Source organism: Heteronotia binoei, chromosome 15 (assembly GCF_032191835.1).
Source record: "Heteronotia binoei isolate CCM8104 ecotype False Entrance Well chromosome 15, APGP_CSIRO_Hbin_v1, whole genome shotgun sequence".
In the NCBI taxonomy this organism is placed as follows: Eukaryota; Metazoa; Chordata; class Lepidosauria; order Squamata; family Gekkonidae; genus Heteronotia; species Heteronotia binoei.
In genome coordinates, this window is record NC_083237.1 from 18,250,636 (window position 1) to 18,266,868 (window position 16,233).

Consider the following 16,233-nt stretch of genomic DNA (forward strand, 5'->3'; position numbering starts at 1 on the left):
CCAAATAGTGCCCTGTACATCTTTCCTGGCTGCAGGGCAAAGAGCTGTCCCAGACGGTGATCAAGACTGTGAAAATGGTTCTGGTGCAAGCAAAAGGGTCAGCCACACAGAGACACACACTGAGACAGCCCAGAACCTACTAAGGCAGTCTGGGATCCCTTTGCAGGCACACTGTTATCACTCATAGGCTGGAAGAGTTAAGGGAGGATAGATGATACAATAACCCCCAGGGCTTTCTTTGTAGAAAAAGCCCAGCAGGGACTCATTTGCATATTAGGCCACACACACTGGCATCACCATTGTTTCACACAGGGCTTTTTGTGGGGAAAAGCTCAGCAGAACCTCATTTGCATATTAGGCCACACCCCCTTGTGCCGAGCCAGCTGGGGCTGCGTTCCTGTGAGTTCCTGCTCAAAAAAAAAAAAACACCCTGATAATCCCTATATACAGTGGAGATTTTTTGAGCAGGATGACACAGGTATGCAGTTTTGGCTGGCTTGGTGTCAGAGGGTGTGGCCAAATATGCAAATAAGTTCCTGCTGGGCTTTTCCTACAGAAAAACCCCGGTGTGAAACAATGGTGATGTCTTGGGGTGTGGCCTAATATGCAAATATGTTCATGATGGGCTTTTTCTACCAAAAAAAGCCCTGCTTGTATATTATAGAATGAACACAGTAATGGAGATCTGTTGCTTTTTTCGTGATCAGCCACAACTGCATGATTTTTGTGCCATCGCTGAAATACAATAAAATCCAATGAGACGCAAAACCACCACCCCGTTTTTGTTTTCACAGAATGTCTGGCACTAATGCATTCTAAGCAGTGGCTGAGCTCCCATCAGAATTCAGAGCTAGTGTCTGAAGTCTTTCAAAAACAATCAGAAAATAACTGCCCTTTTGGAGCTCAGATTCAGAAGAAGAAGAAGATGATATTGGATTTAGATCCCGCCCTCCACTCCAAAGAGTCTCAGAGCAGCTCACTATCTCCTTTACCTTCCTCCCCCACAACAGACACCCTGTGAGGGGGGTGGGGCTGGAGAGGGCTCTCACAGCAGCTGCACTTTCAAGGACAACCTCTGCCAGAACTATGACTGACCCAAGGCCATTCCAGCAGGTGCAAGTGGAGGAGTGGGGAATCAAACCAGATTCTCCCAGATAAGAGTCCGCACACTTAACCACTACACCAAACCGGCTCTTCAGCATCACAGACTCCTGTTGTCCCCTTTCCCACCAGCACACCACAAATATGAGAATGCCCGGTTGCTTCTTTGTAGGACCTCTTTTGAGCCAGAGGGGACGGGAAGAGCAGGTATGGTCTATCACAGCGGAAGAGGCAGGGTCACCAATTCCCAGGTGAGGACGCGCTCTATTATTCCCTATGGAGACCAATTCCCTTAGGGTATAATGGAGAATTGATCTGCAGGTATCTGAGACCCTGGGGGGGGGTTGTTTTTTGAGTTAGATGCACCAAATTTTCAGCATGACATCTGGCACCTCTCTTCAAAACACCCTCCAAGTTTCAAAAAGATTGGACTAGGGGGGTCCAATTCTAGGAGTCCCAAAAGAAGGTGCCCCTATCTTTCATTATTTCCAAGGGAGGAAAGGCATTTATAAGGTGTGCAGTCCCTTTAAGTGTGATGGCCAGAACTCCCTTTGGTGTTCAATTATGCTTTTCACACACTTGCTCTTGACTCCACCCCCAAAGTCTTCTGGCTCCACCCCCAAAGTCACCAGATGTTTCTTGAATTGGACCTAGCAATCCTAGGGAGAGCAATCACTAGGAGGGATAGCAGTAACCAAACATGGTGCCTGGGTCCCCAGCCTCAGCTGCTGTACACCCACAGTGCCTGGATAACGCCCTGGTTGCAGTTATGGAGATCCCCATGCCCAGGCCAGGTACAGTTACCAATCTCCTGGTGAATGCTGGAGATCTCCCAGAATTACAGCTGATCTCTAAACTACCAAAATCTGTTCCCCTAGAGAAAATGGCTGCTTTGGAGGGTGGATTCTATAACATTATTCCATTCTACACCCTTTTCCTTCCCAAAATCCCACCCACCACAGGTTCCAACAGCCTGAAGAGCCTTTCTCCAGCTTAACCGGCTCAGGTAATCATAATTATGGTACAGCAGTGTGTGCAGTATAGCCAGGAGATCCTAAGATTGTATGGCATCCAGAAGTTCTAACTCTTAGCATTGTACAGCATCAGGTGGCGAGCTAGACTTGCTTTTAAAGCAAGAGGCATTTCACAGGTGGTTTGCCATTGCCTGGCTCTGTGTCATACACCTGGCATTCTTTGGAGGTCACCCTTCCACATTCTAGCCAAGGCTGAGCCTGGTATTCCTTGGAGGTCACCCGTCCAAATACTAGCTATAGTTGACACCGTTTAGCTTCCAAGATCTGACAGGATCGGGCTATCCTGGGCTATCCAGGTCAGGGTTTAAGCGGTTCTTCCTCCACTGGAAGAGCCAGTTTGGTGTAGTGGTTAAGTGTGCGGAGTCTTACCTGAGAGAACCGGGTTTGATTCCCCACTCCTCCACTTGCACCTGCTGGAATGGCCTTGGGTCAGCTGTGGCTTTCACAGGAGTTGTCCTTAAAAGGGCAGCTGCTGTAAAAGCTTTCTCTGTCCCACCCACCTCACAGGGTGTCTGTTGTGGGGGAGGAAGGTAAAGGAGATTGTGACCGCTCTGGGATTCAGAGTGTAAAGCGGAGTATAAATCCAATATCTTCTTCTACTACTACTTAAGTTGGATGAAGGCTCCTTGTTTTGGAAGAAATCTTCTGTGATAGCATGAAGGTCTTTCTCCAACTTAAGTAGCTCCAGAAAAGCAACTTGCTGAAATAAGCCCTCTTAGATTGGTTGAAGGCTTGAAACATAAGCCAGAAAGAAAGCTGAGGCATAAATACTTGAAATCAGGGGTGGCCAACGGTAGCTCTCCAGATGTTTTTTTGCCTACAACTCCCATCAGCCCCAGCCAGCATGGCTGATGGCTGGGGCTGATGGGAGTTGTAGGCGAAAAACATCTGGAGAGCTACCGTTGGCCATCCCTGCTTTAAATAATCAATAAAATGTGATCAATGGAGTGGTAGGATAGTGGCATGATCCACCCCACTATATGCAGGGAAAGAGTCTTGAAACCATATTGTGATGGGGCTCCTTCCCTTGGGAGGAGCGTATACAGGACAGGGTAAATTTTATTTTGCAAATGGAATCTTCTTCTATCACCCATCCACAAAAGAATATCATCCCAAACCCATCCTTGCTTACAAATTCATTTCAGCACTCTTAATGGTCAGTGTGCAAAATACACAGAATTAATGGAAATATTACCAGTGAAAACTGTTTATGTGCCATGGCGCCTGAGGGAGTCAGTCTGACTTGAGATTTTGTTTTCGTAGGTAATTGTGTCACTCTCCCAGGACACACTCTCTAGGGCCACTATATATTAAGAGTTACACGAAAGCTGTGATTGACATATATACCCATGCTTCCTCCCCATAGCCTAGCAGTGAAATTACCAGACGCTACCGTTAGACACAGGCTCAACACACAGAAAATCCTGATGCGGCGCTTGTGGTAAACCTTCTGATAGATGCAGCAGCATTAGGAATACTACAGCAGTGCAGAAATGGGAACTGTTTCCTAAGTCAAGGAGGCTGAGGCCTAAATTCGTGCTGAGCCCACAATCAAGAGAAACGAGCTCTTCTACCAGAAAACCTTTATAGAGCATTGGTAAATTAGGGGAAACCAGTGTCAATGACTGAGTCTTTCACATAGTCAAGATTAAAAGACTTCACAGAAAATATATTTTTGTTGCTTTTTATATCTAGTAATTTATAGTTAGTCATAATAATAGCTCCTTGAAAGGAATAATCCCATTTCTACAAGATCTTCTATGGTCCTGTAGCTACGATGTACATGATTCCAGGCATAGAATGGGTGAGGACTGCCTGCCCTTTCACCAATTCTATGTCTGCACAGCCTTTCTTTTTCAAGTGAAAGGGATAAATACATACACAGAGGATTCCTGATTACAGCAAGTGACTGCCTTTCTGTTGTCTGATTCCACATGGATCCAGCCAATGGGACCAGAGTGCAGGAATTCATTTTGCTGGGGTTTGGAGTCGGGCAGCAGAAGCGCTTCTGGCTGCTCGTCTTCTTCACCATTCTCTATGTGTTCACCTTGGCTGAGAATGTCACCATCATCGTACTGGTGGTTCTAGATGCCCAGCTGGCCCGGCTTCCTATGTACATCTTGCTGAGCAACTTCTCCTGGCTTGAGATGTGTTACGTGACTTCTACTGTGCCCCGGATGCTGTTTGACCTGGCATCTACCCAAGGGATCATCTCCTTCAACGCCTGCTTCCTACAGTTTTATATCTTCTTCTCTCTTGGGGACACAGAATGTTTATTCCTCTCAGCCATGGCTTTGGACCGGTACTTGGCTATTTGCCACCCACTTCGCTACACACAGATTATGTCCTCCGATTTCTGCTATGCTCTGATGGTAACCTGTTGGGTTCTTGGGTTCCTGTGGCATATTTTTCCGGTGCTCTTGATATCCAACTTGTCCTTCTGTGGCCCAAATGTAATTGATCACTTTTTGTGTGATCCAGGACCTATTTTGTCTTTGGCCTGCCCTCCGGTACAGAACTTTCCCGTCATTAGTCAAATTGTTGCAGACACCCTGGTAATTCTGGGTAATTTCCTCTTTGTGGTGTTATCCTATGGTGCTGTGATTCTCACCCTGATGAAAACTTCCAACCGAGACAATCGTATGAAGGCATTCTCTACCATATCTTTCCACTTGGTGGTGGTGATGATCTTCTATGGTCCTGTAGCTACGATGTACATGATTCCAGGCAGAGAAAGTCAGTCAGAGGTGGCTAAGTTAGTAACGGTGTTCTACACTGCTGTGACACCCTTTCTCAATCCCCTCATCTACAGTCTGAGGAATGATCAGGTGAAGGAGGCACTGTGGAGATTGAGAAAGAGAAAGATGAGAATATTGAGGAGATAGGCTGGCCAGCCTCCGGGTGGGTGACTGGAGAAAAATCCAAGGTTTCCCTGATTACCAGTTTCAATCAAGTAGAATTCTGGAGAAGAATCTTGAGAGTCCCTCGGACTGCAAGAAGATCAAATCAGTCAGACCTAAGGGAAATCAACCCCGACTGTTCCCTGGAAGGTCAGATGCTGAAGCTGAAGCTCAAATATTTTGGCCACCAAATGAGAAGGGAGCACTCCCTGGAGAAGATCCTGATGCTGGGAAAGACAGAAGGCAAAAGAAGAAGGGGACGGTTGGACAGCGTTACTGATGTTACTAACACAAATTTGAGCAGACTTCGGAGGATGGTGGAATACAGGAGGGCCTGGCATGACTTTGTCGATGGGGTCACAAAGAGTCAGACTGGACTTGAGACTGAACAACAAGAAGATGAATTACTGCAAGGTATGTTTCTTAGAATATTTGGGTGTATTTTCTTGTTTATTTCTATGTGACTTAATTTGTATTATATATATATATACACACACACACACACACACACACACAGCTGGATAACGCGAACGTGAAATGGGAGGTTAAAAGTACTGCCTCATTGCTGCCAAGACTGCCAAGCTGTTTATTGAGCACGAAGCGCTGCACAATTTGAAGTCTTTTGGAACTGAGGACATTTTAATGGGAATAATGGCCTTTTGGACCTTGGTGCAATGAAGCTGCACATTAATTTGTTTATGAATTATTTACACCAAGGCCCCTGTGTATGAAGTGTTCCATTCTGTAAGGGTATGTTTATGAAGTTATGAATTTATGAGAGTGTGTTATTATATTTGATATATTTGCAAGTCTCCTTTGAAGTTGTTTTACTTGATTGAGGCTTGTAATCACGGAAACTTTGGGTTTTTCTTCAGTCACTCTCGACTGTGATTCTCTATTTTGGTTGCACAGCCTCCAGGTGGGGCTTGGAGATGTCCCAGTTTCTCAACTGATCTCCATCTGGCAGAGATAAGCTCCCCTAGAGAAAATGTGAATGCTGGATTCTATGGCATTGCACCATGCTGAAGCCCCTCCCCTCCCCAAACCCCACCTTCTCCTGGATCCACCCCCAAAGTCTACATGTATTTTCCAATGCAGACCTGGCAAACCTATGAGGAGAAGGGTGACAGGTTTAAAAGACAAATCAAAAAGAGAAAGCAACCTGTCTTCTAAGAGGTGTTGTTGAAGATATTTGGAGACTTCAGGCTGCACAGAGAGATACCTGCTGGAACAGGGAGACAGGCCCATTTTAAACCAGTTAAATTTCCTGCCGTTCTGTTTCTGGATACAATTCAAGGTGCTGGTTTTAATATTTATAGCACTTTATGAGGAATGTTTTCTGTCCATGTTACCTTGTATTGAGTTTATATGATTTAATGAATAGAATAAAATGGATTTATCTGTTCTACGATTATCTGCATTGAGCAGGGAGTTGAACTAGATGATGTAAAAATCTCAGGTCTTTGGATGTATCAGTAGTACCTTCCAGGGTCTTCTGGTATCCACTGGGATTGGTAGGGTGGGGCACTGAAGAAGAAGAGAATGTCGGATTTATATCCCGCCCTCCACTCTAAATATCAGAGTGGCTTACAATCTCCTTTATCTTCCTCCTCCACAACAAACACCTTGTGAGGTGGGTGGGGCTGAAAGAGCTCTGACAGCAGCTGCCCTTTCAAGGACAACTCCTATGATAGCTATAGCTCACCCAAGGCCATTCCAGCAGCTGCAAGTGGAGGAGTGGGGAATCAAACCCGGTTCTCCCAGATAAGAGTCCGCACACTTAACCACTACACCAAACTGGCTCTCATTGGTGAGCAGAATCAACTCAGTCTGGTTTTGCCCTCCTCCCCCTCACTTACTGCACTGCCTAAGAAGACAACTGCATATGGTGGACCATCTGGGAAAATTGTACAAAAGAATACCAACCCTTTTAGGGGGTGCTGCCCTAAGGCAACCTCTCCTTTGGCAACTGGGTTTGCAACTACGGTTGGCAACTGGGTTTGCAACTACGGTTTGCAACTACTGCCCCGTGGAGCAGAGTGGTAAAGCTGCAGTACTGCAATCTGAACTCTCTGCTCATGACCTGAGTTCGATTCCGGTGGAAGCTGAATTCAGGTAGCCGGCTCAAGGTTGACTCAGCCTTCCATCCTTCTGAGGTCGGTAACATGAGTACCCAGCTTGCTGGGGGGAAAGCGTAGATGACTGGGGAAGGCAATGGCAAACCACCCCGTAAAAAGTCTGCCGTGAAAACATCATGATGCAACATCACCCCAGAGTCGCAAACGACTGGTGCTTGCACAGGGGACCTTTCCTTTTCCTTGCAACTACAGTAGCAGTGTCCAATTCAGGAGAGAAATCCTGCCACACTCTCCCCTCCCTTCCCTCAAACCTATTGCTCAACAAACATTACCAAAATATCAAGTTTTATGGGACAAAAGAAGGATATGAGTACTGCAGGTCTCATCTCACTCCCTTAGCCAGCCAGGGTTGCCAGGTTTGCGTTGGAAAATACCTGTTGACTTTGGAGGTGGGGCCAGGAGAGGGTGGGGTTGGGGAAGGGGAGGAGCCTCAGCATGGTACGATGCCATAAAGTCCACCCTTCCAAGTAGCCATTTTCTCCAGGGGAGCCGATCTCACCCAGCTGGAGCCGTGTTGTGAAAGTGGGAGGTCTCCAGGCCCCACCTGGAGGCTTCACAATGTAAACGGGACCACGGAGGTTGCCTGTGGCACATTATCCCAGTGGTTTTGATCTCCACGTTGTCCTTCTGCGGCCCCAACATCATCGACCACTTTTTTGTGTGATCCTGTGCCCATTTTGTCCCAGGCCTGCCCCTCACTAGCCATAGCCCCCACTGTGTACAAGATTTTTATGAATGCTGTTGTCGTAAGCAACGTCTCTTTTGTTGTGGTGTCCTATAGTGCTGTGACTTTCACCCTGCTGAAAGCCTCCAACAGAGGCAATTGCAGGAAGGCCTTCTCCACCATATCTTTACACTTAGTGGCGGTGACCCTCTTCTATGGTTCTGTGGCAGAGATGTACTTGACTCCGGGTGGAGAAAATAAATCAGAGGTCACGAAGGCTGTCACCCTTTTCTACCCTGCCGTGACACCCTTTCTCAACCCCCTGATCTACTGTCTCAGGAACGATCAGGTGAAGGAGGCGCTGGGCAGGTTGGTGAAGAAAAAGGAGAGGTTGCAGAGGAAAACCATGACAGTGTAAAAAGGGGGAAAGAATGAAGAAACTGACGTTGAAACATCCAGTGATTAAAAGGAACCCCTCTCCTTTTGTGAATCCAGCTTTCATCTTCTGGACAACTTCATCTTCCAGTCCAACTCCTAACTCTGATATGAGTGGGTTAAACATGAGCCTTTCTGTGCGGTGATTGCCATGTCAAGGTGGACATAGAGTTGCCAGTTCCTCCTCTGGAGAAGGTGGAGGTTCCCCTACTACCAGGCCCTGCCCCCCTCACTGCTGATCATGTGACCAGTGGAAGGATTTACCAGGACAGGGAGGGATGTCCAGGCTACATTTCCGGTGACATGCTGTTGTCATTTCCAGGGTGCACCGGAAGTGACATCATTACATTGGCAACGTTGCAGTGACACTTTGGTATCTGGGCAAAAACTCTACAATAGAAGCCATTTTTACCACAGAGTACCAAAGCTTTGCCATGACATCACAGGATGATGATGTTGCTTCTGGTGCACGCACGCCTGAAGTGGCATAGCCATGTCATCAGCTATGTCGGCTGGGCCTCCCTCCTGCTCCTGGTAAGCCCCTGCCGGTCGCTAGGAGAGACTTGGCAACCTTAGATGGACACATTGTCTGTTTGCTCCCTATTTCTTTTGTTGCCTGGTCAGGAAGGCCAGAGACTGAACTGAGGAAAGCAAAGTGACCAACCTCAAGGTAGGGCTTGTAGTTGTTGCAGAACCACACTTGATTCCTAGGGTGTAGGGATAAATTCCCCTGAAGGAACTGGCAGCTTGGGGTGGGGGTGGACTTACTCTGCTGAGGCACTGCCCCTAAACCTCCTGGCATTTCCAAAGATGGGGTTGGCAACCATAGGAAATGATGAGGGAAGAGCCTACTAGTTGCCTGGCAACTACATAGAAGTACAAGGATGACCCCTGCTTGCTTTGAGAACCAGGATATGAGGAGGGGAAAGTGGAGGTCTCTAAAATGATCTCCCATCTAGGGCTTTTTTTGTAGCAGGAACTCCTTTGCGTACTAGGCCACACACCCCTGATGTAGCCAATCCACTTGGAGCTTACAGTAGGCCCTGTAAGAAGAGCCCTGTAAGCTCTTGGAGGATTGGTTACATCAGGGGGGCGTGGCCTAATAAAGGAGTTCCTGCTATTAAAAAAAAGCCCTGCTCCCATCATTTTTCAAATGGCAAATAGCAGCAGTGGATGGAGGGAAGGGGAGCAGATTGGGCTGCAGGGTAGAGGAGAGAGGGGTCAGTCCTTTACTACATGGCCCAAGCTAACCAGATCTCATCAGATCTTAGAAGCTAAGCAGGGTCAGCCTTGGCTAGAATTTGGAAGGGTGACCTCCAAAGAATACCAGGATCATGACACTGAGGCAGGCAATGGTAAACCATCTCTGAAACATCTCTTGCTTACCACGCCGAGTGGTGCATAATGCTAAAAGAGCTAGAACTTCAGGCTGCCAGACAATCTTAAGATCTCCTGGCTATGCTACACACAATGCTGTATAATAATTATTACTAATACTATTACTACTAGAGAGCCAGTTTGGTATAGTGGTTAAGTGTGTGGACTCCTATCTGGGAGAACCGGGTTTGATTCCCCACTCCTCCACTTGCACCTGCTAGCATGGCCTTGGGTCAGCCGTAGCTCTGGCAGAGGTAGTCCTTGAAAGGGCACCTTCTATGAGAGCTCTCTCAGCCCCACCCACCTCACATGGTGTCTGTTGTGGGGGAGGAAGGTAAAGGAGATTGTGAGCAGCTCTGAGTCTCTGATTCAGAGAGAAGGGCGGGGAATAAATCTGCAATTCTTCTTCTGATTACCATGCTCTTTTCCGAATCTGAATTTCCTAATCGAAGCTGTTTGCCTTGTGGGAAGAAGATGCGGATGCCCAAATAGTGCCCTGTATATCTTTCCTGGCTGCAGGGCAAAGAGCTGTCCCAGACGGTGATCAAGACTGTGAAAATGGTTCAGGCGCAAGCAAAAGGGTCAGCCACACAGAGACACACACTGAGACAGCCCTGAACCTACTAAGGCAGTCTGGGATCCCTTTGCAGGCACACTGTTATCACTCATAGGCTGGAAGAGTTAATAATAATAATAATAATAATTTTTTATTTATATCCCACCACCCCTGCCAAGGCAGGCTCAGGGCGGCTTACAAGACATGGTACATACCATGATATTACAATAAAATACAGTTAAATTACAAATTCATGAGTTTAAATTAAGTAAATAAGTTAAAACCAGTATAAATTAATGGTGCTATCCATATATAGAGATGGCTGGATGTCATTACCAAAATTCCACCTTAGAAGGCAAGTTGGAGGAGAACGGTTTTACAAGCCCTACAGAACTGGTTAAGGTCCCGCAGGGCTTGCACCTCCTCTGGCAGCTGATTCCACTATTGGGGAGCCATTATCGAGAAGGCCTGCTCCCTTATTGTTTTTAGCTTGGCCTCCCTTGGCCCAGGAATTTTTAGAAGATTTTGCGAACTAGATCTCAGTGCTCTCTGGGGAACATATGGAGAGAGGTGGTCCCTAAGGTAGGCAGGTCCTCAGCCATATAGGGCTTTAAAGATAATAACCAGCACCTTGTAACGAACTCGGTACACAATTGGCAGCCAGTGCAGTTCCCGTAGCCTAGGCCACACATGTTTCCACTGAGGTAGTTCCACTAACAGCCTGGCTGCTGCATTCTGCACTAGCTGCAGTTTCCGAGTTCGGTACAGGGGCAGCCCCATGTAGAGGGCATTACAGTAGTCCAGCCTCGAGGTGACCGTTGCATGGATCACTGTTGCCAGGTCGCTACATTCCAGGAAGGGGGCCAACTGCCTCGCCCTCCTAAGGTGGAAAAAGGCGGATTTAGCAGTGGCTGCTATCTGGGCCTCCATTGTCAAGGAAGGCTCCAGTAGCACTCCCAGGCTCTTGACCCTACGCACTGGTATCAGTGACGCACTGTCAAAGGTTGATAGGGAGATCTCCTCTCCCAGCCCGCTGCGACCTACGCAAAGGACCTCTGTCTTCGCTGGATTCAGCTTCAGTCCACTCAGCTTAAGCCAACCTAACATGGCTTGCAGCGCCCAGTCCAGATATATAGGGACATCGTCAGTCCAGCCGCCCATCAATAGATAGAGCTGGGTGTCATCAGCGTACTGATGGCAACCCAGCCCATGCCTCCGGGCAATCTGGGCAAGAGGGCACATGTAGATGTTAAACAACATCAGGGAGAGAACTGCCCCCTGAGGCACCCCATAATTAAGTAGGTGTCTCTGGGACTGCTCTCCTCCAATTGCCACCCTTTGTCCCCAACCCTCAAAGAAGGAGGAAAGCCACTTTAAGGCTAGCCCCCAAATTCCTACGTCGGCGAGGCAGCAGGTCAGCTGCCGATGGTCGACCATATTGAACACAGCCAATAGGTCTAACAACAGCAATACCGCCGAGCCACCTCGATCCAGAGGTCATCCATGAGGGCGACCAACACTGTCTCCATCCTGTGGCCCGGGCGGAAGCCGGACTGGTATGGATCTAAGGTGGTAGCATCATCCAGAAAACCCTGTAACTGCAACGCCACACTCCTCTCTATCATTTTGCCCAAAAAGGGCAAATTTGAGACCGGCCAATAGTGTGCCAATTCAGCCAGATCTGATGTAACCTTTTTCAGGAGAGGGTGGACCACTGCCTCTTTCAGGGGTGTTGGAAAAGAACCCTCCGAAAGAGATCTATTTATGATGTCCCGTATAGGACATCTTAGCTCCTCCTGGCAAGCCTTAATTAGCCAGGAGGGGCATGGGTCCAGATCACAAGTAGTTGGATGTGCAGTGGCAAGGATTCTGTCGACTTCCTCCAAGCTGAGTGGGTCGAAACAGTCCAGGATCAAACCAGAAGACACGCACGGGGCCTCGAGTTCACTTACTGTATCCAATACGGCAGGGCAGTCGTGGCGGAGCGACTGGACCTTATCTGCAAAATTTTTTGCAAAAGCCTCACAGCCAGTCTCCAATTCCATAATGTTTGGCTTGCCTTGTGGCAATGTAGTAAAATTCTGGATTATCCTAAACAATCGTGCCGGGCGCGAATTTGCAGAAGCAATCTTAGCCGCAAAGTATGTTTTCTTTGTGGCCTTGACTGCCATCTCATAGGACCTCATAAACTCCCTATAAGATGTTCTGGTCACTTTGTCACGAGTACACTGCCATTGCCTCTCTAGCTGTCTGAGACCTCGTTTCAGCTCGCATAGCTCCGGGGTGTACCACGGAGCCAGCCTAATCCAAGGTCATAGAGGGCGTCGAGGTGCGATCTCATCAATGGCCCTAGAGAGCCGGCTATTCCAGGTCTCAACCAGGCCATTGAGAGAATCGGCAGAGGGCCAAGGATCCTGCAGAGCCATTTGGAACCGTTCCGGGTCCATCTGGCTCCGCGGGCGAGCCATAATAAGCTCGTCGCCTAAACAGGTTTGGGGTGGAATATCTACATGAGCCCTAAGGGTGAGGTGGTCCGACAATGGCACCGCTTCAGCAGTTATATCATCCACCATAACCCTGGCTGCAAAGATCAAGTCTAACATGTGCCTGGCCTGGTGAGTGGGGGCTGTGACAAATTGAGAGAGTTCTAGTGTCGCCATGGATGACACTAGGTCCGTCGCCTGACTAGAGGCCGGGTCGTCAGCATGGACGTTGAAGTCACCCAGGATTACCAGCCTTGGATGCTCCAATGCCCAGCCAGTCGCCGCCTCGAGTAGGGATGGTAAGACGCTGGCTGGTGCGTTAAGCATACGGTACACCAGTCAGATTGCCAACCCCTCTCCAGCCTCCCACGCCAGACCGGCACATTCAATACTCTCGATCCTTGGAGCCAGGAGCACCCTAAAGGAGTAAGCCTCTCGTATAAATAGCACCACTCCTCCCCCCCCTCCCACTAGTCTGCAATTGGTGAAAGACTGAATAACCCGGGAGAGCTGTTTGTGAGAGGGCCACTGTATCTCCCTCTCAGACCCAGGTTTCAGTCACGCAAGCCAGGTCCATGTCCTGTTCCAGTAAAAACTCTCGAAGAACTGAGGTCTTATTATTAATGGACCTGGCATAGCATAACACCAATGACGGAGGTGAGTTATTCAACCTGACCCTACTACCTGTCACCCTTGGGATGGGACACAGACTGGAGGGTGATCGAGCACTAACTTGTCTTGGTCTCCCTCCCTTATATCGTCTGTTTCCACCGCCATACCTCCCCCTCCCCAGGAGCACTGGAATCCCTAGGCCAGTCATCCCCTCTAGTAGCAGCCGCTATCTTAGCCACTACCAATGCACAGCTATCACTGATACTCCCCAATCCACTCTGCCCCACTAGATCCCAATATTCAAATCAACCCAATAAAACCCAACCCTCAATCTCCCTTGTATATTAATTGGTAAAACAAATAATTTAGATCTGATGACAATAATTAATTGTAAGTCCCACCCTATTAATCACCCTCAAATTAATTTGCCAAAATTTATACAATTCAAACCCAATATATACAATAAACTAATCAAAATGAGTTAATTGATAAAAATTCAATTTTAAGCTAGTCAAACTAATCAAAATGAGTTAATTGATAAAAATTCAATTTTAAGCTAGTAGTTCATGAGTGGGTGGAGGTAAGATGTTGTTAAAGTGCAATTGTGCTAATTAATATAAGTTCTTCCAAATTTAAGTAAGTGCAAAGTAGGGTACCGAGAGTGGTATAATGCGAGGTAGGATGTTAAGAATAGTAAAGTGCAAAGTCAAGCACCGGCGTTGAGGCAGTGCTGTACCAGATGTAACGCTGAGAGCAGCAGTCACGCTACCGGGTGCAGGATCCAACTGCCAAGGGTCCAGGTCCGGTACTTTCCACGTAACCTGGAGAGCCCGGGGAGGGCAAAGACCCCCCTCGTGCTCCCCCATCACGTAGTAAAGCTCCACCGTTCAACTTGTGGAGTTAACTGGTTCATTTAGGGCCCCTGCTTCGCCCGTGCACCTGGCTGCTTTTAAGGTCGTCGTCATAAGCCTTCCTCCTCACTAGCGGCACCCCAGTCGTTGCCCGCCATCACCACCAGGCTTCCCCTGACGGTGCGCTCCTCCTAGCGCCCAGCCACGTCAGCAGCTCAGCACCCCACTCGCCGCGCCCGTTGTGCAGGCGTTAAGGGAGGATAGATGATACAATAACCCCCAGGGCTTTCTTTGTAGAAAAAGCCCAGCAGAGACTCATTTGCATATTAGGCCACGCCCCCTGGCATCACCATTGTTTCACACAGGGCTTTTTGTGGGAAAAGCTCAGCAGAACCTTATTTGCATATTAGACCACACCCCCTTATGCGGAGCCAGCTGGGACTGCGTTCCTGTGAGTTCCTGCTCAAAAAAACGCCCTGATAATCCCGATATACAGTGGGGATTTTTTGAGCAGGATGACACAGGAATGCAGTTCCGGCTGGCTTAGTGTCAGAGGGTGTGGCCAAATATGCAAATAAGTTCCTGCTACAGGGGGGGAAACCCTGTGTAGAACAATGGTGATGTCTGGAGGTGTGGCCTAATATGCTAATATGTTAATGATGGGCTTTTCTACAAAAAAAAGCCCTGCTTGTATATTATAGAATGCACACAGTAATGAAGATGATCTGTTGCTTTTTTCGTGATCAGCCACAACTGCATGATTTTTGTGCCATCGCTGAAATACAATAAAATCCAATGAGATGCAAAACCACCACCCCGTTTTTGTTTTCACAGAATGTCTGGCACTCATGCATCCTAAGCAGTGGCTGAGCTCCCATCAGAATTCAGAGCTAGTGTCTGAAAACTGTTCGGTCTTTCAAAAACAATCAGAAAATAACTCTGCCCTTTTGGAGCTCAGATTCAGAAGAAGAAGAAGATGATGATATTGGATTTAGATCCCACCATCCACTCCAAAGAGTCTCAGAATGGCTCACAATCTCCTTTACCTTCCTCCCCCACAACAGACACCCTGTGAGGTGGGTGGGGCTGGAGAGGGCTCTCACAGCAGCTGCCCTTTCAAGGACAACCTCTGCCAGAACTATGACTGACCCAAGGCCATTCCAGCAGGTGCAAGTGGAGGAGTGGGGAATCAAACCAGATAAGAGTCCGCACACTTAACCACTACACCAAACCGGCTCTTCAGCATCACAGACTCCTGTTGGCCCCTTTCCCACTAGCACACCACAAATATGAGAATGCCTGGTTGCTTCTTTGTAGGACCTCTTTTGAGCCAGAGGGGATGGAAAGAGCAGGTATGGTCTATCACAGCGGAAGAGGCAGGGTCACCAATTCCCAGGTGAGGGTGCGGTCTATTATTCCATATGGAGACCAATTCCCTTAGAGTATAATGGAGAATTGATCTGCGGGTATCTGAGACCCGGGGGGGGGGGGTGTTTTTTCAGCATGACATCTCTTCAAAACACCCTCCAAGTTTCAAAAAGATTGGACCGGATGGGTCCAGTTCTAGGAGTCCCCAAAGAAGGTGCCCCTATCCTTCATTATTTCCAAGGGAGGGAAGGCATTTATAAGGTGTGCAGTGTGATGGCCAGAACTCCCTTTGGTGTTCAATTATGCCTTTCACACCCCTGCTCCTGGCTCCACCCCCAAAGTCCCCAGATGTTTCTTGAATTGGACCTAGCAATCCTAGGGAGAGCGATCACTAGGAGGGATGGCATTAACCAAACATGGCCCCAGCTGAAGGAAAGGGCAATGGTCTGGCAAACAAAGCTTGTCGTGAATTCATCTATAGACTTAGAAGGCAGCCTTAAGCCTTCATGTACTTTGCCCTATGCAAGAATGGTGAGGGCCTCGGAATGTTCTGCCCTTTCACCTCCTTCCTGGAATACACATTTGGGGCAGACAGCTAAGATAAACATCTGTTTCCTTACTCTGTATACGTCTAGTAAATGATTGTGTAGAGCAGAATGTATATAATAAAACACCGCCACTGTCAAGAAAACAGACAGACTGGACAGACTGGTG

At 48.0% G+C, this 16,233-nt stretch overlaps 1 protein-coding gene across 1 annotated transcript; it reads left to right on the forward strand.

Annotated features, from left to right (window-relative positions):
- The first annotated feature begins 4,069 nt into the window (after positions 1-4,069).
- LOC132584258 (olfactory receptor 11G2-like) lies at positions 4,070-5,020 on the forward strand. Its single transcript, XM_060256097.1, has one exon. The coding sequence runs from the start codon at positions 4,070-4,072 to the stop codon at positions 5,018-5,020; it is 951 nt and encodes a 316-aa protein (XP_060112080.1).
- The last annotated feature ends 11,213 nt before the right edge of the window (positions 5,021-16,233 follow it).